Source organism: Myotis davidii, unplaced genomic scaffold, assembly GCF_000327345.1.
Source record: "Myotis davidii unplaced genomic scaffold, ASM32734v1 scaffold361, whole genome shotgun sequence".
Taxonomy (NCBI): Eukaryota; Metazoa; Chordata; class Mammalia; order Chiroptera; family Vespertilionidae; genus Myotis; species Myotis davidii.
Window position 1 is genome coordinate 515,046 of NW_006291011.1, and position 26,226 is coordinate 541,271.

General features: G+C 37.3%; 1 protein-coding gene across 31 annotated transcripts in view; it reads right to left on the reverse strand.

Moving 5' to 3' along the window:
• The window catches only part of PTPRD (protein tyrosine phosphatase, receptor type D), an 833,389-nt gene that overhangs the window by 167,240 nt on the left and 639,923 nt on the right, over positions 1–26,226 (reverse strand). For 14 of the 31 annotated variants that reach the window (XM_015564215.1, XM_015564194.1, XM_015564191.1 and 11 more), the window contains 6 exons: positions 18,722–18,855; positions 15,906–16,050; positions 12,223–12,528; positions 11,133–11,326; positions 8,203–8,229; positions 5,100–5,217 (listed from right to left, as the gene is read on the reverse strand). In XM_015564215.1, coding sequence (XP_015419701.1) covers positions 5,100–5,217; positions 8,203–8,229; positions 11,133–11,326; positions 12,223–12,528; positions 15,906–16,050; positions 18,722–18,855 — 924 coding nt within the window. The remainder of the gene's footprint in view (positions 1–5,099; positions 5,218–8,202; positions 8,230–11,132; positions 11,327–12,222; positions 12,529–15,905; positions 16,051–18,721; positions 18,856–26,226) is intronic. The other 17 variants (XM_015564205.1, XM_015564204.1, XM_015564219.1 and 14 more) reach the window with 2 other exon arrangements.

Below are 26,226 nucleotides of genomic sequence, written 5' to 3' on the forward strand. Positions count from 1 at the left end.
CTTAACACAATGGCCCCAAAGTGAAAGAGTAGTGATGCTGCCAGTTCAGATACGCCAGAGAAGCATTAAAGTGCCTCCTTTAAGAGAAAAGGTGATTCCAGTACAATAAGCTATTTTGAGAGAGAGGGAGCAGTCACATAACTTTTATTTCAATATATTGGTAGACTTGTTCTATGTTATTGTCAGCTATTGTTAATCTCTCACTGTGCCTAATTCATAAATTAAACATGTATGTAAAGGAAAATACATAGTCTAAATGGGATTCGGTACCATCTTTGGTTCTAGGCATCCCCTGGGGATCTTGTAATGTAGCCCCGGTAGCTGAGGCGGCACCACTGTATTAGTTTAAATTTATTTCATTTTAAAATAATTTAAAATTATTTTCATTTTAAAAATCACTTTAAGGAAGACAGTGAGAGGCATCCTTATATTTCCCTTTATGTGTGTATAACATTTACACAATTTGCTCATTAAGGGTCAATGATGTCAAGGATTAAACACGTGAGGCTCTGCTGAGAAAATCTAGGGCCTTCAGCAGAGGAAACACCATTCAGTGAACAAAATCCAGTAGAAACTACTGGGAAGAAACATAACTATTAAGTCTCAACATTTTCCAGATACAACATATTTTATTAAACATAATTATCAAAGTTTTCTAAAATTCTGGTTCCAAGGAACTGCATAGTAAGTATGTACGTATACAGTTTCTATAAGATGCATGTAAAGCTAGGATCAATCAAACATTTTTAGTTTTCTTCTTTTTTTTAAATTGATTTCGGAGAGGAAGGGAGACAAAGAGGAGAGGGAGTGAGAGAGAGAGAGAGAGAAAGAGAAATGATGACAATCATGACCGGCTGCCTCCTGCAGGCCCCCTACTGGGGATCGAGCCCGCAACCTGGGCATGGGCCCTTGACCAGAACTGAACCCAGGATCCTTCAGTCCGCAGGTCAATGCTCTAGCCTCAACCCGGGCATGTACCATTGACCGGAATTGAACCTGGGACCCTTCAGTTTGCAGGCCAACACTCTATCTACTGAGCCAAATCAGCTACGGCTAGTATTCTTGATATAAACCACAAATATTCTAATAATATTTATACTATTTGTCATCCAAATAGCAATATGTTTTTATTATCTGATGTTTCACTTTCTACTATTGCTGTGGTACAAATTTGGAGAAATATAGTGGACCAGTAAATTCTAAGACAAAAACACACTGGCTTTATAAAAATGTTCATTATTCTTCTGTGGTTAAAGCTTAGGTTGGACTAATGTCTTTTTTTGTTTGTTTGTTTTAATGCCCTTTCTTAATTGGGGATATACATACTGTGGGCTTGAATCATGGGCTCAAAGTAATGCTCTAGAAGTAAGAGTCAACCCATACCTGAAACCTGTATGTTAATACTGACCAAGGTCAACCCAATCAATTTAATAATTTTTTTTTTAAAAAAAGAAGTCAGAGTCAGTTCTGACCTACTGATTTCCACTGCCCTGCCAGGAGCATCTCAGTCTGCTCTCCATTCAAGCCTGCAAGGTCATTCCTTCCCTTGGCAGAAATTTCACTAAGCCTGAAACTATGAGACAACCATTCCCGGAACATCACCATATACAAGTAAAGAACCCAGAAAGAAAGGAATGCTGAGGCAGCTAGAGGAAGAATACCAGTATCGCCTCAGGGGAGGCTAGCCACATGATGCGAATGTCTCAAAATCTCCACAAATGTGTGAAGAATAGAAGTAGTTCAAGTTGGGTAAGGGTTCTGAGTATTTCATCCCAGTAACAGATAGAATAAAAGGAATGCGGAGAGTTCTACAACACTGAACGAATGGTTAAAAAGAATTCTCTGAATCTCCACATATTGATTCCATTCCATTTCTGATTTCCGGAAAATCTAAACATATACCATCTATTCACTTTGTGCAAAGACTTAAACACCAAACACTGGCACACAGGAATCTGGGTGGGAAAATAAAGATGGATAGTGCAGGCTCTATGTTCTCTGGTATCTGCATATTCTAGGTGGGGAAATGAAGAGATGTATTAGGTGGTACTGTATGTGGAGTACCACCTAATGTGGTTTAACCTAGCATCTAAGAAGAAATAGGACCTGGAGAGGATTATGCTAAGCAAAATCAGCCAGTCACAGAAAGGCACACATCATATGATCTCACTCACATGTGGAATCTAAAGAACAAAATAAACTGATGAACAAAATAGATCCAGAGACGTAGAAACATGGGACAGAATGTGGAATCTCAGAAGGAGGGTGGGTGTGTGTGGGTAAGAAGAGATTAACCAAAGAATTTATATGCATATATGCATAACTCATGGACACAGACAATAGTGTGGTGAAGGCCTGGGGAGCTGGGAGGGGGAGCGGGAAACCTGCAGTCTAGAAAGAGTCAAGGGGGGGGGGCATCTATAATACTTTCAACAATAAAGACAAATTTTTAAAAAATCATAATTCACTGGCCTAAGCCTATTCCAAATTCTCCATGTCATAGTTGTCTTTTCTATCAGCTTTAACCATAACTGTTCAGTACAGTAGTGACATTTATGCAAAAATAGAGAGAAAATTTCAAACCAATGAATTTGTTGGTTGTCTTAAATCTCAAGACTTCACACAACAGGCTAATTAGCATGAGACAGGACAATGTAAGATTAACAAGTAAACTACAAAAATGTCACTATCACTGAAATATAAAAGCCAACACTTTATTCAAAGGCATCCCTCAGGTTACATCTTCCACAGATTAAATGATGGCCAGTACATTTTGTTTCAAAGTTATGATTGTTCACAGATTTTAGAAATATTATATTATACATTAACATACACTACAATCAGGAATTTTACTATTAAAATAAAATTCCATGAGAATTTCTGAATTCTCCATGGAAGCAATTACTAATAGCCTAAAAACTGTGGTTTAGTTGAAGCTCATATATGTGAGATAAACTCAGCAATTCTTCATAGTCATGTAAATATAAGGCTTTTTGGTAACAGTATACAAAAACAACAACAAAAAAATGAGTTTACTGATTACCTGGGGATGAACCATGATTGGGAATGCTTTTTGGGGGATTTGGGGGAGTGCTTTTTAACTGGTAGGTTGGCAGCAAAGAAAACTACAGATTTTCTCTACAAGAGGTTATAAATCCGGATTCTCCTACCTCCAACTCAGGCTCAGTGGGAAGGTCTCAAGAAAACAAATGTGCAGACATCTAAACTGTAAGTATTTCCTACCTTAATATCTAAATCTTCATTGATTAACAAAGACCTGAAATTGTGAATGAAAATCCCAAGATAATCTATACATATAAAGCCTAAGCAACCAAATGAACAAATGACCGAACAACTGGTCGACCGGTCGCTATGATACATACTGACCACCAGGGGGCAGGCACTCAATGCAGGAGCTGCCCCCTGATGGTCAGTGTACTCCCATAGCCAACCTCCCATGGCCCTTCCCCCCCCACTGGCCAACCTCTGACCGCCCCAATTGTCCCTGATCACCAGCCAGGCTGAGGGACCCCACCCGTGCAAAATTCATGCATCGTGCCTCTAGTTTTAGATATAAATGATATTGACAATTCTAAATACTAATAAATGTTGATACGGTGACTAAAAAGTGATGAGATAATCTTTAAAATAAATAATAAAATAGACATTATTATTCCTTTCTCTTTGGTTATTCTTTTCTGCTCATTTTAGGACCCCCATCTTATGAGAATGGGAGTTTGATGATTTCATGTAAAACATTAGACAGTTACTAATATGGGAGTAGATGTATTTTCTTCATTTTGAAATTAATTTTCAGGAGTTTAGCCTCAGTTGTCTGTATTCAAATAGAGGTTGTTTCCATAGCAAGACAGTCAGTATGCCCCACTGAACACGTATCTCCTATGCAAGGCAAAAAACTAGCTTGATACAATGGTGTTCTTAAAAAAATTAAAATAAAGCCCAGAAGACTATCTTGAAGGAATTCTGCCATCTGTAATCCTGCTGCTTGTGGCAGTTCACGGTGGCAGGATGCAAGGCAAATCTTATGACATTTAGACAAATTTGGCAGTGAGCATGGCGCCTGGGAGGGTGCTCACCGTCACAGCTGTTCTTCCCTTCATGCCTTTACCGAAAGGTGTGTTCCTACAAAGTTATGTGAGAAGTGATTTTGAAGGAGTCGATCAAATCACAGTTTAAATGTTCCACAGGAGATTTCTATGGACAGGGGCAGGAGGATAATCCTTTTATAATCATCTCTTAATTTATTGGTTTTACAATGCCAGGCCTTCCTTCATGCTGGCTTTTCCTACTGTGGCCAACCAAAGTAACTCTAAAGAATATTGAGCTTTGTTCTTTAGAAAGAACAATGTGATATTTAGCCCTTTTTCTTTTTTTCATTCTCTTTTCTGTTCCCCATCTTTTGTGCAATTTGCCTCTTTAGAATCCCCATGGCGGGGTTGGGGAGGAAAACATAACAAAAAATAAAACGAAGTCAACACCTAGTTCCAGATGGCAGCTCCTCTGCCAGGGTTTGTTGTTGGGAGAGCTTGAAGCTGCCAATGCCTTCCCTACCTAGAGGATGTGCCCTCCGAACCCCCCTGAGGCTTGCTCCTTCACACTATTCAAGCCTCAGCTCAAATATCCCGCCTCACAGAGACCTCCGATAGCTCCAAAATAACCCCTAGGGGCTGCCCTATGCTTAATGCCAATACGCCTTTATTTTTCAGTTTATCACTCACTGACATTTCATTCTATACTGATTTGTCCACTGTTAAGTAGCTAGTCCTGGTCAGAAAATAAATTTCGGGAGGGCAGCGTCTGCTTTGCTGACCGATGTATGCCCAGTAAGGGGAAAGGTACCTGACAACTGATGCTCCAAGAAGTATTTGTTAAAGGACTGACTAGATAATTTGGGCAAATTATATTCCCATGTTCTTATTTTTTTCATATATAAAATATATATATATATATATTTAAAACAAAAAGTTGATCAGAGCTTATTTTTTCCCCTGGGTCAGAAGCCACTCATCCCATTTAGAAAATCAGCGTTACTGTCTCCCCAAACATGTTCAAGGCACATAGCTGCACCGATCAGTTACCTGCTCCTGTGGTGGACACCAGTTTGGGCTTGCTGCGAGCACCGTCTCCTTTGGTGGTGTAGGCTGTGACAGTGAGGGAGTAGGAAGTTTCAGGCTGCAGCCCAGAAATAATCATGTCCTGAAATGACACAGTAGAATGGCACTGATTTAAATCATGCTCCCAACGCTCTGGGGGAAAGATCAAGGCATCCGCTAGCATTTCTGTGCATGCTTCAACATTCCCTGCAGCCATGCCAAGCACTGGAAGTTGCATGCCTGGAGCTCATGCTATGGATGATGTTTTCATGCTGACATTAAAGTGGGGTCAGCCCGCATAGGGCAGCTCTAATGGAAAGTAATTAAAAACATAAAACCTGGAGACAGAACTCCTGAATTCTTAAATTTAAACCCACTTCCCCTTATGTATAAGCCTGGTGATCCAAGGTCTACGAGTTCAACTCTGTGCCTCAGTTTCTCATGTGAACGTTATGAGTAATAAGACTGCATAGGGCTCCTGAATGGGTTACATCCGGCAAATGATAAGAACTACGCCTGGCTCACAGTGAGCAATCCATAAACTAGCTGTTAGTTTCTGCCAGTAGCTCTCCATGCGCATCCACTACAGCCTGGCCTACAGACTGCGGATGGGCTGATGCCAACGCCGTCTGTTTTACCACCCTGGACCGATCTTGCCAAATGGCTGATCTGTTGGACCTGGACATCCTGAGATTCAGATAAGTTTCTTGGGACTCATGAAACATGTCATTGGCTGATCGTGTGGGCTATGAACAATAATCATTATAGACTCAGGAGAATCTTCTGTTCAACTGAATGATTTTCTGATCTAAAACCAAATGAAAGGACTGGCTCTGCCGTATCACAAATATTGTTCAAGCAATTCTGACTGTTTAGAAAATGTTAAATATCACCAACATCAGTCATCAAAACTCTCTGTTTTTGTCTTAATGAAGGCCCCAAGTTGTGGTAGTTATTAAGACTAGACAGAGAACTGTTTGTCCAAATTGGAGGTTACACGGTTCTTTACATAGAGCTATTGATTTGTCCTGTTATTTTCTTTAGAGATACACACAGAGAGCAATATAATGAATAAAAAACCCTTTCAGATTTTTGGTACAGCTATGTTTTCAAATTAAGTGTGATACATTTAGGAAAATATACAATGTCATTGCTTCCCACATCTAAAGACAATGCGAGTGAGAGTTTAGTGAATGGGCTGGATTGTGTGGAGGACTGGAGGACTTTTCTATGCAAGGCTGTAATGGGCACCATAGAACTCAATGGTTGACAATGATCCTAAATATGATAGCTTTTACAATGTGCTTTTCTCAAAAAAAGGAGGAGTATCAACAGCGGAAATTCCAGTATTTCGGACTCCATCTTGAAGAGCCATTGGGAATACTATTCTGCCAGATGAATGGACTAAATTTGGGAGAGAAATTTTATTTTCAGGAACTTGGAATGGTTTCACTAACATTACAGAGACTATAAAAACCAAGTGAACCACCTGAGAGTGGCATTTTAAATGGTGGCAGACAATAGCCATTCCCAAAATCGTGACGGGTACCTGCCAACCTTATTGTTTTCAATGTCCCCCTTCACATGCTACTTGATTGCTGCTGGCAGCAGGCAAGGCTGGGAGGGAAAAAAGCAGAAAGGCTTGGTTCTGCCACTGAATTGTGTGGCAAGACGTTTATATCCTCTGAGCCTTGTACAAGTTCCTCAATTATACAAATAGGTTAACTACTCGTGTCCTTCCTCTAGCCCATATGACAGGACATTGTAAACAATGCAGTTTGAAGTTGGTCAAGCCCTGTGTGGCCCTACAAACTCAGCTGGCTACATCTCTGCCTGGATCGCACCTTCTCAGGTTACATTTTCTCTTTTTTTAAAAAAATATATTTTATTGATTTTTTACAGAGAGGAAGGGAGAGAGATAGAGAGTTAGAAACATCGATGAGAGAGAAACATCGATCAGCTGCCTCCTGCACATTTCCCACTGGGGATGTGCCCGCAACCCAGGTACATGCCCTTGACCAGAATCGAACCTGGGACCTTTCAGTCCGCAGGCCGACGCTCTCTCCACTGAACCAAACCGGTTTCGGCACATTTTCTATCTTTAAGCTGAGGGTGTTCTTCCCTGGTGGCTTCCTACCCTCTGTGGGTTAGTGTGGCTGATATCATGGCCAGTTCCTCACTCGTTGCCTTTCCCTATCCCACTCCACTCCACTTCGTGCCCTTGCTTGCTAAAAGTTGGCATTACTGGATGGTCTGTAACAGTCACACACACACACACAATGCACACACATTTTCACCTCTTCAATCCCCGTTTATCCTTTAAGTTCTCTACTAAATTTTCAAGACCTCTTTTACCAGCTGGTCTAGTGTTTCTAAATGCCTAGCCCTTACTGATATTTGTCACTCATTTACTAATTAGTTATACATTGCTTGATGTCATTACATATATTGTATTTTATGCAACTTTTCTAAACTTTACATCCTTCCTAGCCACTTAGACTATAAGCACTTAAGAGGCAAGTGCTACATCTTATATCCCCCCAGTACCATATATAGAATAAATAAGCTCTCAATAAATAACATAATCCACTCAATCAAATTGTTTTAAAAACTCCTCCCTCAGTGGGACACATTTTACTTCTTGCCATGACTCATTCAAGTTTAATAAAATCTGTATGGATACAACAGAGAATCGCCATTTCTGGATAGAGTTCATTGGTGCCAGGTCTATGTCATGTGATCCACTGAGTCGGATGTATGAGCAGCCTACAGCATACAACCTGACAGCCCGGGTCTGTGATGCCGCCGTTTAAAGCATGCTTCGTCGAACTGTGTCACAAGGCAGAGTTAGTAGCAGCCACCAAAATAAGATGAGCTCATGATATTTCTTATGCAATCAGTAGCACCATGCCAATTTCACAAAATCAAACCAAAATATAAAGTATAACGTAGAAAAGATAATTTAAAAATAATTTGTTAGTTCATGCATTCAAACAGTGATGGTATATCACAAATACATAAAAGAGGAGTATCAGGAAAAAAAAAGCACTTATAATCTGTTTTGACAAAGCAGTCAAAAATTACTCACATGTTCAGTAGTATCATCAAATTCCCACTGATTGAGATTAAGAAGGTTGGGGAGGGAGAAACAAAATAAAAAGAAATGAAGAGAAATTTGTAGCCTGATAAAGGCAATGGTGTCCTTGTTAGATTTAAGGGGGGAAAAGCAATTGAAACAGTGTACACAATCAAATTCCGAGGAGTGTAAGGGTACTATGCCACCACCTCCTTTCCCAATTGAAAGGTCAAAAGTAAACATGCTCTGTATTGTTACCAGTAAAACCACCAATTTTCAAAATTTTCCATTGGGGTAAATTAAGAAGGCATAGCAAAAAGCTACTGCACACTACTTTGTGACATTCATTTTGACCTTTTCTTTAGGTTACATAGTTAATTCAAGATAATTAAGATTAACATCTCTTGTCAATACTGAAATCCTATAGTCCTGGTGAAGTCCTGCAAGATGTAATGAAACAAATTTCAATGAATATTTAAAGAGAAAATATGAGATGAGCAGGAAAAAAGGGGGCAGGGATACACAAGGAAAATCAGCAAATTAATAAAGAAAAGCCAAAGTAGAAGAGAAGAAAAAAAGGAGATTGAGTGGTGTTTAAGGCAATTTTGTACCATGTGATTCCATTAACTACCACATTCTCAATGAAAACAGCAACAGGACTACAGTTCTGTAATGTAATATTCTCTAAGAACAGAAGAACATCAAAGCATGATGATCTTATCAATTTCTTTTTCACAATTGCAGATGTACAAAATAAAACGTAAGTACTGATGGCTTTATTTTATGTTATGAGAGCGCTCTATTTTACAAGCAGCACAAATAAAAAATTTGAAAAAACAAGCCAGTGGCCCTTTTCCAGATCTCAGGGACACTGTGAATCTCAACCCCATTTACAGAACTGACCTCTAAACCAAAAACCATACAACTGGATTCAAGGGAGAGAAGTTAGCCACTAATCCAGCTCCCTGTAGAAGAATATTTCAAGACTCAAGACAACATAAGAATCTTTGTGAGTGGATTATGTCAAGACTTGGGGTAAATCATTTCCTCAGAGCCACGGTGCTATTTATTTGCCCTCTTCTTTTCATTGAGGCAAAGATGCAAAGTTTGGCAACCTGGAGCAGTAGTTCACAACTTGGTTCATAATCTTTCTCACTTTCATATAAAACAAGGAATTTTCTACTGAAACGTGTCAAATTATTTTAAAATATTTTTTATATTTTAATTGATTTTGAGAGAGAGGGAGAGGGAGAGGGAGAGGGAAAGGGAGAGGGCGAGGGAGAAACACAGACGTGATGTGAGAGATAAAACGTAAGTACTGATGGCTTTATTTTATGTTATGAGAGCGCTCTATTTTACAAGCAGCACAAATAAAAAATTTGAAAAAACAAGCCAGTGGCCCTTTTCCAGATCTCAGGGACACTATGAATCTCAACCCCATTTACAGAACTGACCTCTAAACCAAAACCATACAACTGGATTCAAGGGAGAGAAGTTAGCCACTAATCCAGCTCCCTGTAGGAGAATATTTCAAGACTCAAGACAACATAAGAATCTTTGTGAGTGGATTATGTCAAGACTTGGGGTAAATCATTTCCTCAGAGCCACGGTGCTATTTATTTGCCCTCTTCTTTTCATTGAGGCAAAGATGCAAAGTTTGGCAACCTGGAGCAGTAGTTCACAACTTGGTTCATAATCTTTCTCACTTTCATATAAAACAAGGAATTTTCTACTGAAACGTGTCAAATTATTTTAAAATATTTTTTATATTTTAATTGATTTTGAGAGAGAGGGAGAGGGAGAGGGAGAGGGAAAGGGAGAGGGCGAGGGAGAAACACAGACGTGATGTGAGAGCAAAACACCAATCAGGTGCCTTCTGCATGCCTCCTACCAGGAACTGAACCAGCAACCTTTTGACACCCAACCAAATGAGCTACACAGGCCAGGACAGAAATGTTTCAAATTTTCACAAATATCAGCCATTGCCATGACCAGCTACTGATTTGCTGGATAAGCAAAGTACTTCCATATTCATCATATGCCATCAATTTTGGACCAAGCATAGATAAGCTAATCCAGCAGTCGTCAACTGGTGGTCCGTGAGGTCCGAAAGGTTGGCGACTGCTGACTAGTCCATGGGGTATGTATAATTCCCATCATTGTAGTCATTCATTGAAATCTTCCTCTCCCTTTTAAAAAAAATGACATATGGATGTATTATGTTACTATCTTTGAGTTACCACTAGCTTATGGATAAATTAATGCTGTTTTAAACAACTGATTACAAAACCAATTTATGACTACATAGTTAAACAACTTCCTTAGGATCAATTTCTCACATACTCAAGTAATACTTTTCCTAACTTGGCTCAATGTAAGGATCCCATTTACTCCCTGGGAAACTCTCATTTTTATCATGGTCATTATCTTCATTTTCTGGGAAATGAAACAATTCTTTTCACCAAATATGTAATTCAATAAAGAAGTTATAAATAATACACTATCAGGATACCTTTCCCGAAAAAGATTGTCTGTTCTTCAACGGGAGAGCTCATATGTTTAAAAATTAGGTCAACTTAATTCTAAGTAGTTTTAATACAGTAGAAAGTAGATGCTATCAGCAAAACTGCTTCTCAGAATTCTTCCCCTGGATTTGATTAAATGCATTTTGAGGTCAGAAAGGCAAACTCAGATACAGCTCTGGAGAGCTGAGTACCTGCATTTGAAGAAAACAGTGAACATGTTTTTAATCAGATGTGTCATTTCACTACAATTTATTTTCTCACTTGATGGCAACTTTGATTGAGAAGGCGTATGCCCCTTATATACAGGATGCTGTATGAGATTTTTAAAACGTAAAGAAAATCAACATGGGGCCCATGTCCAGAGACAGATGAAGGAAAGGACCATAGAGAGACACAGGTCCAGAACCAGAGCCTCACCTGTGCATCAGCCAGCATGACGTCCTTCAGCATGGGCTGGCCCTTGGGCTCCCCGTTTTCCATCTTCACATAATGCACCTGGTATCCTCTGATCTGGCCATGCTGTTTGTTGGGCACGGGCGAGCGCCATGTGACTTTAACAGATGTTGAGTTGACAGCCTCTACCTCGACTTTGCGAGGAGGACCACTAGGAACTGGAACAACATCATCGGATAAAAGAAAATTACAGGCACTTGTCCCACCCAGTCACAGCATTTTCATTACTTAGTTTTTTTTTTTTTCTTTTTTAAAAAATGGGCAAGACCCACTATGTCTCCTTTGTGGAATACAGACATTTTCAACCAATGAAAATGCTCAACCAATCTGCTCTACCTTTTAAGAAAAGATCAAAAAACATGACCGATGCCAAAAAAAAGTATGGAAGAAAAAAAGAGTATCAGAGAAATAGAAAAACATGTAAAAAATGTACAAAAGCCAAGGAAGATGCTTTGAGGTTCAAAGCATTAAAGCACAAAAGAGGTATAGCATTGAAATAATAACAAAAACTGGTTGTTGGTTGCTGTGTGTGTTTTTTTTAAATGTTTCTTTTTGGCAGAAAAAAAAAGGATTCTTGATTACATGGATTTTCTTCTTTTTTTCTCATATCAAAGGTATTCCATACAACAGATGCCAAAACTTAAATGTGGAGCATCAGTGCTGCTGAAATATGCAAGACAAAAAGGCAACAAGAAGACAAGAAGGCCGTTTTTAAAAGTTGACTTCAAAATGTCAAAAACGTGGCCACAAAAGCGCCAAGGAAAATGCAGAAGACGTTAGATGGAGGTACAGAGGAAGAGCCTGGATTGCAAGGTCATAGGAGCCAGCTGTCCGTTTAAAGGGAAGCAAATTATTGCGTTCAGATTAAAAGCAAAAGAAAAAAAGAAAAAAGCCCAGGCTGTAAGAAAGACAGGTCTTTGGCAAAAAGTGACGTTAGAGCGATGTTGGGTAAAAAAGATGAGCAGAGAAAAATGGGGTACTGTTAGCCTATCAAAAGACAGCAGACCCAGACTGTGTCAGAAGGGAGCAAACGGACGTAGCAGAGGCAACATACCATCTTCATCGGTTCGAATCAACACGGACAAGCTCTCGGGGCCAGGGCCGACGTCTGTGTGGGCTGTCACAGTGATCCGGTACTCAGTCCATTTTTCCAGCTGTTCCAAAAGGTATTTGGTAGTGTCCGCAGGAATTCCCAAAATCTCGTGAGCTTTGTCATCTTCTCCATCCACTGCGGTGTACTTGATGGAGTATTCAGTAATAATGCCATTCTGCTTTTCCACGGGTGGAGGTTGCCAACTTACCAAAATACTAGTGGAACTTGGGCTGGTACAACTAACGTCTTGAGGAGGAGCTGACGGCTCTTATTTTGGTAGTGAGTTAAAGGAGGGTTTGAGTGAAAGGACAGGAGTGGTTGGAAAAAAAAATGATAAAACAAAAGAAAAGGCCAAATAAATAAACGAACATTAAGGGCAATGAAACAAAAACAAGGCTTTGAAACTTAAAATAAATTTTTAAAAATAAATTATGTACCTTGGCTTAGTCACATGAACAAACCAAAAAAATGAATAAATGACCAGAAACAAATGTTAAAATAATGAGTGGGGGGAATATGTAAACATGAAACCTTGAGATAATAGAGCCTCCAATAAAATTACCTACCTGCAATTTAAATTCTTCTTCTAAACCAATCCCTCAGTATTCCCCGGCCCTACTACACAGACTACCCAACTTCAAAAAAGCTGCAAATACTGCAAGATATATTAATGAGCATCTTGATGAGGCTTCACAGATGCTGTTTCAAGCTTTCATTTCGACATTCTAGGATGAAGGCAATTCCAATACAGCATTCACTTATGAAAGCATTATTTATTTAGTGTGAAAAACTGCAATAACTACTAGATTCCCTTCCACAATTCCAATTACTTTTAAAGGAAAGAAATAAAAACCCAACAAACATAAAAGGGTTCCCTCTGACTATCTGAAAAACTGATTGTGCCTGACCAGTTTTAATGAAAAGCATTAACCTAACATTGATCACAGCCCGTGTACAGTGAGCATGCAGAACCAATAAAGGAGGAAAAGGCATAGTTCAAGATTTACCTACCCGAGAGCAATGTCAGGCTTGTTGATTCTGACTGTAACTTGTACTTACCCTACATCAGCTTTCAGCTTTTTAAAAAATTATAACTCTTCGTGAGACACCATTGCTAGTGAAGAATTAGATTCCACCAGCAAATTTTGGTAAAATCAATAATCATCATCTATCTCTTACAAAATGTCAATAACACAGCCATTAAAAAGAACCATTTAAAAACCCACGAAACATCTGGAAAAGGTATGACTTATCTTTCATTTTGTACATTAATTCCTTTCATTTTTCTATATAATTATTCGTATAAAGTAGGGTTGACAAAAGGAGTGACAAGATAAACTTTCTTATTGCCCATTTTAAGATAAACTGGTCACCTTCTGAGCAATTACTTTCCGTGACATTAATCAAACATACCATCACTTGAAAAAAGTTCAAAAGCAATAAGGACCAATACAGGTGCTATCATAAATTATTTTTAAAGTTATTAACATATGTCCCTAAAAAAAACAAACAAATGGGATAAGACATGCATACATACATACATATTTTTAAGGCAGTACCTATGGTACAATTAATGAGTAAATCATTTCTAACTGTTTGTATTTCAATATGTATAAACAGTAGTTTGACACTGTGGGTCTTAATCTTATGTAGTGCCAGGTCTATTGAACCATTTGGAGCTGCGGTTCTCAACCTGTGGGTCGCGACCCCTTTGGCAGTCAAATGACCGTTTCACAAGGGTCGCCTAAGACCATCCTGCATATCAGATATTTACATTACGATTCAAAACAGTAGCAACATTACAGTTATGAAGTAGCAACGAAAATAATTTTATGGTCAGGTCACAACACGAGGAACTGTATTTAAAGGGCCGGAAGGTTGAGAGCCACTGATTTAGAGGATTATCAGCCTTTACATGTACTGCATTTTTCTTTATAGATAATTCAAAGGGAAAGAAAGCTCCTTGTACTGACACAAAGAAAATCCTCACTGAAAGGCTTGTAAATTTGGAGTAAGATTTGTAAAATCACTAGAACATCATTTTTATTGATCCTGACTATAGGAACTTATACTTCAAATTATAACACTATTTTAAAGGCATCATCATTATTCATAATAAATTGAGTTATTCATGTAACAGCAAGGTCTCATTTGTAATTCTTTTTAAAAAGCTGATTTGGTTTTCATGACATTGCCACCTTCAGACCTTCTATTCTTTGACTATATTCAATACCATTTGAAGCTATTATTTTTAATGAAGAAAATATAAGCTTTTTGTATAGTTATCAAAAAAGTCTGTTCTGTACCTATGTAAGTACATATGTATGTATGTATGCAAAAAAGTCATTTGTAAAATACAATCTTAGAGCACGGTCACATTCCTTTTAATTAAATATCTGATTTAAAAAATTGTCTTCTACTATATTACTTATTAGCCTGGCTGGAATTCAAAGCAGACATACTAAACTGCATTAACATGCTTCAGATTTGAAGAGAAAGACAATTATATGGGAATAAGGTATAACCACTAATCAGTTAAGCACAGGCTCCTAATACTTTTCCTATGAATTATGATGTTTTGAAAAGGGAAGAATATGATTTTTACTATAAAAAAACCTGAAAGATGCCAGATTTCTATAAAAGAATGAAATATGAAAGATGTGCTTATATGAAAGAAAATTTATATTTTAAAATACATAAATTTTATGTTTGGTGATGGATCTAAAAATTAAGTCAATATAGCACCCTCTTTACAAAATGTAATACATTTGTATTATTCTTATCTATTGCATGTCACTATATCAAAATCACATAAATTATCAAAAAATCTAAGAAATAACTCTATAAAACTATTCAACTCAAGGTAAATGGTTAATAACTAATTATAGAAACTTATCAATAAGGAGCAAATAGTATTCTAAGCCACCAAACTTTCCATGAAAAACAATCTCCCATATAAGACTTTGCAAAAAAACAATCTTAACAATCTGCCCAGGATGCAATGAACCCCCACTGTGATAAACACAACTATTCTCAAAGTAACAGTTCCAAAAAGAAATTGAACCTGAAGAAACAAAATAGAATTTAGGATTGCAAATGTACTTGTGATTATTCCATTGTTCCTAAATTTGTCCAGATACAGATTTGCTGTGAATGTTCCAAATTTTCGCATGTACTACTAGCAGAGTTAATGACAACCTAGTCACAAGAGCTCAGCTTTTTCTCTGAGTAGGAACAAATACGTGAAATGAAGAGTTATTTGCTAGCAAAGTTAAAACCGGTGTGCTTAAAAAAAGGTAACACTTTGGTCTTTTGGCTGCCTCTTGCGTTTGCTAAGCCTTCCTCTGATTATTATGCAGTGTTATATGCATAATATGGGACTTGATCCAACTCCTCTCACCCACTTTTCTCATCTCTCAATTTCTCTGAAGGTCTTTCAGTTTAGGACCTGCTATTTTGGACCAAATTTGAAAACAACATAGCTCAAGGTTGTACTCTACTCCCCAAAGTTGGAAGCTTGCTAGCATAGAGACTGCTGACTAGTAAGCATATTAATTAGCAGCTGTTTGCTGGTGGGGATAAAATCCCGCAACACCTCCTAGTGAAAAAAAAAGGGGAGGAAGTAAGTAAAGAGAGACACCTACTTGACTGCATGGTTCTAGCTGATATTTCAGCTGTGGAAGCACCCAAGCCTTGAGGAGAGCGTGCAGCCAGACGGAAGTAGTACAAGCTGTTTGGTTTCAGCCCTTGCAGTCTATAAGACGTCCCTGGCTCAATGGTAATTCGTTGCTGTAGATAAGTAATAACATAATTTAGTCATCTTCATTAAGATTGGGGCAAGACACAGAAGCAGCAGGGTATCAAGGACTCTACTAGGGAAATTAAGTAACGAAAATATCAGCATTTAAAAGGCAAGTTTCTACAACCAATAAGGCAACTGGAATAAGGGTAAGCCAGGGATCTTCCCAATGATGATACAGCTTTCCAAATGCACCGGATAAAGGGGAGACCCAGAAGCTGTCACCCACGATGTGTTCTACCCTTAAGGCAGGTAGGTGTGTAGCTGTGACTTAGCCCATAATAGAAACTGGGAGCGCAGTACGCCCAACATGTGTGATTACCATTGAAGAGATGTCTAGCTCATATGCCATGACCTTCTGCACTCTAAACAGGGCAAAGAATGTATGGCCAAGAAGTAACAACAGAAACTGGTACACAGTTTTCCAGAGATTGCTATAAAAGAGAACTAAAATTGCCAAGGTCTGATGAGATAAACATCAGATGTTATTAAAGAAAGCTGGATCATTTATATGAAATCTAGATTGCTTTAAAATAATGAAACTTCCTTTCTTTTGGGAATTTAGAGTCTGCAGCTAGAAAAAAAAATCTGTAACTTTTAACATCATAAAGGACTTCTGCAATACGATTTCTTTAATCAAATGTTATAATTTCTGCCCTGGCTGATTTGGCTTCATGGTTAGAGCGTGGGCCCACGGACACAGATTTGATTGCTGGTCAAGGGCACGTACCTCAGTTGCAGGCTTTATCCCCAGCCTCAGTCGGGGCATGTGAAGGAGGCAACCAAGGACTCTCTCACATCGATATTTATCTCTCTATCCTCTCCCCCACCTCCTTCCCCTACACTATCTCTAAAAAAAATCAATGGAAAAATATCGATGGGTGAGGATTAAAAAAAAAAAGTTATAGTTTCTATTCATGCTTGAAATTTGCCTGTGCATTTTAGCAAAAATATACCTGTCTATGGGTAATCAATCTCAGATTGAACATTAGCCTGTAGTAAACCTTAAAATACATTCTAAAATGTAATCTAATATGGCATAAATAATCTTAGGCTTTTTATAAAATACTGTTTGCTGTTCACCCAAACAGAAACCATTCAAGAGAAATTCAAATATAAAACCAGAGAAAACATCCCTAGGGCGTTCTGGCTTGCAAATACAAAAGCTTTTAAAATTTTAGATATACCAAATAACAAGGAAAAAGGTATTCCCTAAATAAACAATTCTAAAGCGGAGTCCGTGTGCCAACATTCAAGCATCATAGATTCAAAAAACGGCCACATTCTCTGCTGTTTTTACACTATTCCTTGGTTGAGGAGTGGTTACGATTTTAAATAATTTAATGCTGGTTTATATCTTATTAAACACATACACAGTTATGAGTATTTTAAGTTATATCAGCATATAAATAACAGAACTTTTCAAGTGACTGATTCATTTTGGCTTTGTTAGCTACATCTAAAGGCATTGCATTTATAACCTGGTCAGTGGAGTCTCTGCTCAATTCAAACGGATGTCATAAAATAGAAGTTTACAGTAAAAAATAATTTATTATAGCATACAACATGGTGACCAACAAGTGAATTGATAGTAGTTCACTTAGTACGTGAGTGTTTCAAAACCGGTATTCCTTGTTAGATCTTAGGGGCTGTTTAGCTTTGTGAAGATAAAGAATGCTAAGAGTTAAAATAAAAGGGCTCATGTGGATTGAGCTTTCATATAGTTTTACTAACATTTTGTCTAAATGTTCCCTGTTGGAATTTACATTAACGAAAGACACATATCCATTACTATAATATATTCCCTTTCTGGAAATGTTAGGTGTATCTTAATAACTGATTTCTATAATCTATTCAAAGTGCACCCAAGATACAGTATAACCTAGTGGTTAAGAAACATTCTGATAACTGAGTGCCTAGATTCAAATTCTATTTCTGCCATTCAGTAGCATGAGCCCTCGGGATAAGTATTTAACTGCGTCCTATACCTCCATTTTGTGATATGTGAAATAGATTAATAGGAGAGGCTGATCCATAGCACTGTTGTGAGGATTAAATAAGTTAATATATGTGAAACCCCTTAAACACTGCCTGTTAATATATGTATTAGTTATTCTGATTTTTGTTTCTCTTTTCAGTGACTATCAACAATAACCAACTTTCTACAATCTACTGTTATTTTCTTTGCATACCATTCTCAAGCTGTATATATACCCACTTTCAAATCATAATTTATGGCATAAAAATAGTTGCTTTGGGGCATCTTTCTCTAAAAGCAGTTTGAACAAATTCACCTACTCAAAGCTGTGGGACTTATTTAATTATATGTCTCCTTAAGTGACTTAAGAACTTTAATGCCGAAGAGAAAAAAAAGCAAGTCCCAAAGTCTCATGGGTTATATTCTTTTATAACTTCATACTTCCATAAATAACATGGAAACTTGAGTAGAAAACAGTCCCAACAGGGCAACAGCTGTTTTGTTTTGCCCCTCCCCCCAGCAAGTCTCCAAATACCCTTGCTATTTTTTTTGGTCAAGTGTCTATTTTGATGCATAAATCTCTTCTACCAAGGTCCTCTATAGGTACCTGACCTTTTTTACAGGACGTGGGTAAGCATTCAAAAGCGGAGTAATGCCTCCAAAGGAGAGAAGCAAGGTCCTACCTCCTCTCCGGGCTCCCCGTCTTTGTAGACCAGCTCATAGTTGGCGATAGTGTCCGAACGTGGAGGTGTCCAAGAGAGCAAAATACTCGTTTCAGACTCAGGTTCTGCTTTGAAATTTAGCGGTTGCCCTGGTACTGAAAACAGGAGGCAAAGGGTTGAGGTAACCATCAGCATCAACAGTCATTAGTTCTTTCTTTAGTGCATTTGCTTAAACCTTCAAAAGGTCTCCACCTAATGGGGTGCTAGGTCCCTTACAACGTCCAGGTAAACTTGTGTACAGAAAGGTCATTTTCCTCCTTCAAGGAACACAAACAATATTGTGAATACTGTCCTTGTTCTTCAGTGGTATAATATCTATACCAGACGCAGAATATATTAGTCTCTGAATTCAATTTTACAAATAATACAATTACTTACTTCATAATAGTGTTGCACGTGATCCCTGAGATGATTTATATATAAAGCACTTGCAATAAATATTGCCTAAATCATAACGGGTGCTAAATACATAAAAGTTATTGCTGTTTTGCAAGTAAATGGGCATTTATTCTCTAGCACTGCATTTAGCTTTCAAAGCTATTTTCAATTAGGTTTATAAAATTCCACCTTCACTACATTAACAAACCTATAGGCAACCAGAATCACTTAGCATTTATTTTCTTACCAACCTACATTTTAAGAAAAGATATTTTAAAAAAAGAGATAAAAAGCTATCACTTACAAATAATTGCTTCTAATTCCTAAAGGACTTCAAATAACATAATACACTAGACCTAATATAAACTTAATATTGTCCATAATGAGAAGGAGCTAAATTACTACACAAATGTAAAAGTTTGTAGAACACACTTATTATCAGAAACAGAGTAATTTAAGAGAGGTTTTCTATAATGCTTTCTTAGTCATGTAACCCATGCAATAGACAATTTGAGAGAGCTATATATCAGATATAATAATGAGTGGGACATCTATACAGTTGAAAACACCTTACTCAAGTGTTAGAATAAGTTTACTAATCCCGATGTCCAGGATTAGTCCTGGACTAATTAGTCCCCTGATTCCCATCAGATCGTCCATCTATTATGCACAAGGCTAACTGCACTTCAGGGCATCACTAGCACACCTAACCTTACATTGTTCTTGGCCAGCGTCTGCTCTGATTGGCTGGCACTCATGCTCTGATGGCCATTAACAATTGTGATTAACTGTGGCTCTGACACTGTGGTGTGTTTCAAAGTGTGACAGCTAGAGAGATGTCCATGTTTCTACAAATTCACATGAAAATTCAGTGTATATTTAATTAAAATTAAGAATGACATATACTTCACACCAGAGGGGAAAAGAACATCTAAAGCATTTTTTGGCAAATGAGCACAAACATCCAAAAACATATAAAATAATGTAATTTGTAAAATGATGTATAGAATCAATTTCTTAAATACTCAAACCATTTTCATAAGAAAGAAGGTCTTTGGTAAAACAAAGTGTATTACTTTCTTTTTCTTCTTTAATCGTCTGTCTGTAGTATGGTTTAAAAACTGCCTTCTGTTTAAAAAGAGGGGGATATAGCAAAATGGTTTCTAGGATCTCTATCATTTTACTCCACTGTCTGCTCTGTGAACCTGTGAGTCTGTGTGCGTGCGTGCGTGTGTGTGTTTCTGAGTGTGTGTGCAAGCAACCACACACATTCATGTTTGGACTGATGCTTAAGGCCACCAATAATCAGTGCTTCATATTTCCAATTGCATTTATCATCTTCTCTCCCTTTTTATATCACAGGCCTTGAGACACTCATTAATTTAATGCCTCCAGGAATGTACTTTCTGAACAGGATAACAGCATATCTTCTTCTTTTTTTTTAAAGTATCTGCCCAGAGGGTGACCGAGCACAGTCATTCACACTGAGAGGTGGAGACAAAAGAAGATAAAAGATCCAGAGAAAGAGAAGGAGAAACAGAGGGAAATAAAAAACAAATAGGCAAAGGACAAAACAAATAGCAAATGTATTGCTTCTAACATAAATATCAAAAGCACTGGCAGCAGCAACAATGAACACCAAGAGCTATCAGGCAGGTGGGGAAATGATGGTTGGATTCTAACACTCAGGTAATGAGAGGGTTTCTCAGCCTAAAACTACACACACACACATCATACACATACATCACACACACACACATCACACACACACACATCACACACACACACATCACACACACACACACATCACACACACACACATCACACACACACACATCACACACACACATATCACACACACATGTAAAACACACACATCACACACACACTCATCACACACACATGTGTGCAATCACTTCTTTTTCTTTAGTTTTCTCCCCTTTTTTCTTTCTCTAAACTTCCACAAATCTGGGAAAAAAGAAAGCCTGTGATAACTGATTTAAACCAAACCAAAATAGAGTGTTGGCAAAAATTTAAAACATAGACAGTATTAAAGGGCTGCTCTCAGGATCGTAACTGCTTGTTACTTATTTCCTCCCTGCCAAATTCTAAAAATAAATTAGGTGACATTGATTGAAAACATCTTAGAAATCTAATTAAGTTTTTCTTACTTAAACTGTTTATTTTCTTGCTTTTAATTTGTCTTGAACAAATTCCCAGTAGGTCTCAATGTTTTATCCTTGGTTAGTGACACAAATTTCCTCTGATTCTCTAATTCTGTTTGGTTCTATTAGGAGCCCACTCCTTCTGAATAATGGATCAAATATGCATGTCAGTCTCAGAGGGTGTACTGTCTATTTTATTCTTAAGCAATGTAAGTAGTGGCCAGAGGATTTAATGGAAAGTCTCAGACACTAATATTTAAGGGGAACTCCTCCTTGGCTCCCACCATCTCCTTCCTTTGAAATAATTTTGGAGGGTAATTTCAGTTAGTGGGTTTTGCACTTGTGGTAGAAACAAGATTGCCTAGAGGTGTCAGACAGATCACTGAGATGAATGAGGGCAGAGGCTACCTGGGGCCTGAAGTCAATGGAGAGCAAAGAGCGCCTGCCCACCTGAAGGAGCTGGTGAGGCTCAGCCAGGAGACTGCTGCCTTTTGAAATATGGGCCCAGTCTTGGTGGAGCTTCTGATTTTTTTCAACGGGCGGAGATAATGAGCCTTGTAGGTAAAACCTTTCCGTTTTTAACAGCTGGGAATTACTTGCATTAATGGAAATGAATTTTAAAACACTATATGGGGCTAAATGTGCCTGCTATGAAACCCAGCTAATGAACCTGCACTTTACAAGATCTTTTTATTATATCAGGGTCTACGCTCATGAAGGCCTTAAGGTGCCACCACTCAGACTTTCTCGGGAACTGGGGGTTCTCCTGCAGCGATTGCATCCCCCGGGTTCTTTAGTCATAGCTGAAACCACCACAATGAAGCTGAGGCTTCAATGGGTAAGAAAAAAGCTGTGAAATGAATAGATTTATTTTTATATTCCCCAAACATATTTGTCCTAACGATGATAATATATGTACATAAAAAAACACTTTAGGGGACTCCAAACTGTCATATTTAGTTTCTGTGCTTGGAGACACAGGAATGCTTCATCATTTGTCAACTGGAATTTTATGCCAAATATTGTGGCTACAGAGGTTCTTATTAAGAAATGTTAATATTTGTGTTTTATGCCCTGCTACACAAACACATATATATGTGACATTTTTAATGCTCTCGTAGTCTTTATACCCCTAACTTACTGGCATTTGCTTCTTGTTTGCCATATCTATTTAGTTTAAGAGCTTTTCTGTGTTGTAGCATTTACCTCACCAATTACCTGAACATGGGAAAATCAAACTCAAGTTCAGGTAACTCATGAGCAAATAAAAAGAATCCATCCAGAAACTTACCTGCAATTATTCCATATTAAAAAGGGAAACGTGATAATACTGGCCATAAACTAAATTTGTAGTTTAGATGTAAAAAGAGGAATGAAAGTAGAAATACAAATATTTCTTTAAAATTATATGTAAGAAATCCTTATGTTCTGTAAAGTGGTGCCAACATTATATTCTTCTTGATTTATTAATGTCCAAAAGGAAATTTGAATGTGAGCTATTAATTACCTAAAATAAGATTATAATCCCAGTGATAAATGTAAAGTATATGAGCAGTAGTACTATTACACTCTATATAAATATGTAAAGGCAACTCAAGGACAGAGAATGTAAATAAATAAGAAATGAAAAAAAAAAAACTACATGTCATCTGAAATGCTGATAATATTATTAGACGAGATCAATAATTGAGGAAAATGTAGGGCATATACCTAAGGAGAAAAAGATTATCACATGTGAAATAGCTAAACAACCATTTCATCTAGCCATTTATAAATGAGTTATTACCAAAGAGACTAGAAAGCCCAGTATTGCTAAAATATCTAGTACTACAAAAAGGCACATATTTCAAAATGTGTGTACCTAACGTATTGATAAATGATTTAAAACAATAAAAGCAACAGTCAGACTTATAGTGGTAGTAAAACAAAATTCAAAACAAGGAGTCTGATTTGTAAGTGCCACAAATATATTACTGACAAAATAGGCACTTAATACACAAGCACTTGCACAAATCTTACTCTCCATTGTCATTAAATATAAATAAGAAAAAGTTAAATTTTATTACAGTTGTATTTACATCCAGAGCTCCTTAACTCGTAGATTAAAGTATTTATAGAAAGCATTTAAATTGGGCTCACAATTTTGGCTATTGGAAGTTAGTATTGTTTTTGGTTTGCTGACATAGACGGTCTGTTGACATATATTAATAAAATGATTTTTAAAAGACGAAAGATTTATGCGATCTGAAGAGAAACCAGAGTATAAAAAAAATGATTTTTAAAGTTCTGGAAAGCTAAAGGACAATGTCTCCAAATGCCATAGTTTTATAACAATTTTACAATGCCCAGAATTTGTAGAATTACCTTCTTAAAAATGTTTAAGATTGATAATACTCATTAGTAATTAGTTAGTAAATATATATGATTATTTTCCTTCCAAAGACCTATATGTCCAAAGACATATATAAATCAGACTTTTCCCAAAATGTATTAAGTTTATAGAAGAATTAGAGGTCAAATATGTTCTCTAAAGAAAGTTTAGAAAAAAAGACAGGATTTAAGAGATCTAGAATGCCTCCAATTAGCATGAACATTAAACAACATTTACCTTCAGTGCATTTGGTTTAATATGTAATTTGTTATATTTCTTTATCAGAATTTTATTTGCAGTTTTATAAAATATTTTGTTACCCTATGATTTAATTATGACTATCTATAAGATAAAACTACATCAGAAATAGACATCCTTCCCAAATGTTATCTAATAGTGGAGAGGTTTTTCTAGAACAAAATAAATACTTCCTTTGTAAATGGCCATTTTCAAGGTGAACTAGTTGAAGATGACTAGAATGTGCCCTGGCTGGTTTGCTCAGTGGATAGAGCATCATCTTGCAGACCAACGGGTACCAGGTTTGATTCCTGATAAGGGCATATGCCTGGGTTGCGGGTTTAATCCCCAGTGTGGGTGCGCAGGGGGCAACCAAGCAGTGATTCTCTCTCGTCACTGTTGTTTCTATCTCTCTCTCACTTTCCTTTCTTCTCTGAAAGAAATAAAAATGTATTAAAAAATAAAATAAAATGACTAGAATGTCAGAAATTAAAGGCCTGGAAAATTTGAAACATTAGCTCATATGTCAAGAAAATAATTATTTTAACCAAAATCTTTTCACATTTAAAACCATTTAAAGATTACCGAATATTTTCAACTATACTATTTGTATTTAAGAGGAAATATTAACTATAAAATAGATCATATTTTGATTTTCTATATTACCAGAAATATACTAAGCTTTATATTTATATCAATCCTCTATTTATATTAATATGGATGACATAAACTTAAATAAGAACAAAAGTGATAACTTCTCTCTTAAACTCACTTTGTTACTAAATACTGTTTCTCAAGAATCTGATTTTAAACAAAAATAGAAATAGTAGTGTCAGGGAATTGAAGATACCAAAATGAAATGAATACATTTCAGATATAGAACACATTAACAATTTATATCTGTGTATATGAAATTAAAATACCCTTGAGAAACTTGTGCATATTGTCAATCAGTAAATTTTCACGGAAAGATAAAATTGCAGTGAAAATAATCATGTTTTTAAATTTTATAGAACCTCCTTAAAATATTTCATAATGGTTTATGTTTTTGCCTAACAATGATCCTAAGAATTAGCTAGTCAGCAACAAGAAAAAGGAGTAGCTCAGCATTCATTATATCAGGGTCTAACATCATTGTATTTGGCACTTATCCACTAACATCAAATGGCCTTTGTTAATTAAGCCTAGAGAACAGATCAAATCCTTGTGCTATTTTGGAAGGTTTTCTTAGCCTATTGATCGTGTCAGGCACAAGTCATTATGTCATTATATATCTTCTCAATCAATGGGTATTAAAAGTACAACTATTATGAAAGGTTCTTGGAAATATCTTAATGTATAAAATGTCTAAAAGAGGTTGGGAACGACTATTCTAATACATTTGTGATTCATTCATCTAAGTGTGAGGAAGAATTAGAGGTTTTTCTAAGTTCAGAGTCCCTGGATCACATTAATGCAATTGCCCCTGTCATAATACTGCCTTCACTGAGTTATGATGTATGTTACTGATAATATAGAAAATTTTAAAAAAGATCTATTTAAACATCAGTTCTATATCTTTCAATAAACTGTGACAGAAGGCATTATTGACCATTTTACGGTGTTCTGAATATAAGCATTCCCACGACTCCTAAGGATTCTTATGTTTTGTCTGAATTTATTTCCAGAAACTATGCGGTTTGTTAGATAGCTAAACCCTCCTGCCATAAGAAAGTTATGAAATATTATAGGTTTCTATGTTTAAATCTATGGTTAGAAAAGTTAGAAAAAAATTAGTGATTGAGTATAATAATCCTATCTAATAATAGAGAAACATGGTAATTAACTATAACTTTGCTACCCTTGCCACTGGCTAATCAGCAAGATATGCAAATTAACTGCCAACCAAGATGGCAGCCGGCAGCCAGGCAGCTAAAGTGAACATGAGGCTTGCTTGCTCCAGTGATGGAGGAAGCCAAGGTTCCCCGCCTGCTGCGACCCAGCTCTGAGCACTAGATGCAATAATGCTGCAATTATAGAAGCTAAACAAACCCAGATACCTGCTTTCAGCCAGCCACAGCCTCAGAGCTGGAGCCGGCTCTCAGCTCCAGTGACAGCTGTAGGAGGTAAATAAGTCCCAGAACAAAAAAGAAAAGAAAAGTGGCTGGCAGCTTCAGTCATCTGCCAGCCTGAAAACGGCCCTCAGCCCCTCACCCAGGCTGGCCAGGCACCCCAGTGGGGACCCCTATCCTGAAGGGGCTGTGGCCACCTGCAAACAGTCATCAGCCTCTCACCCAGGCTGGCCAGGCACCCCAGTGGGGACCCCCACCCTGAAG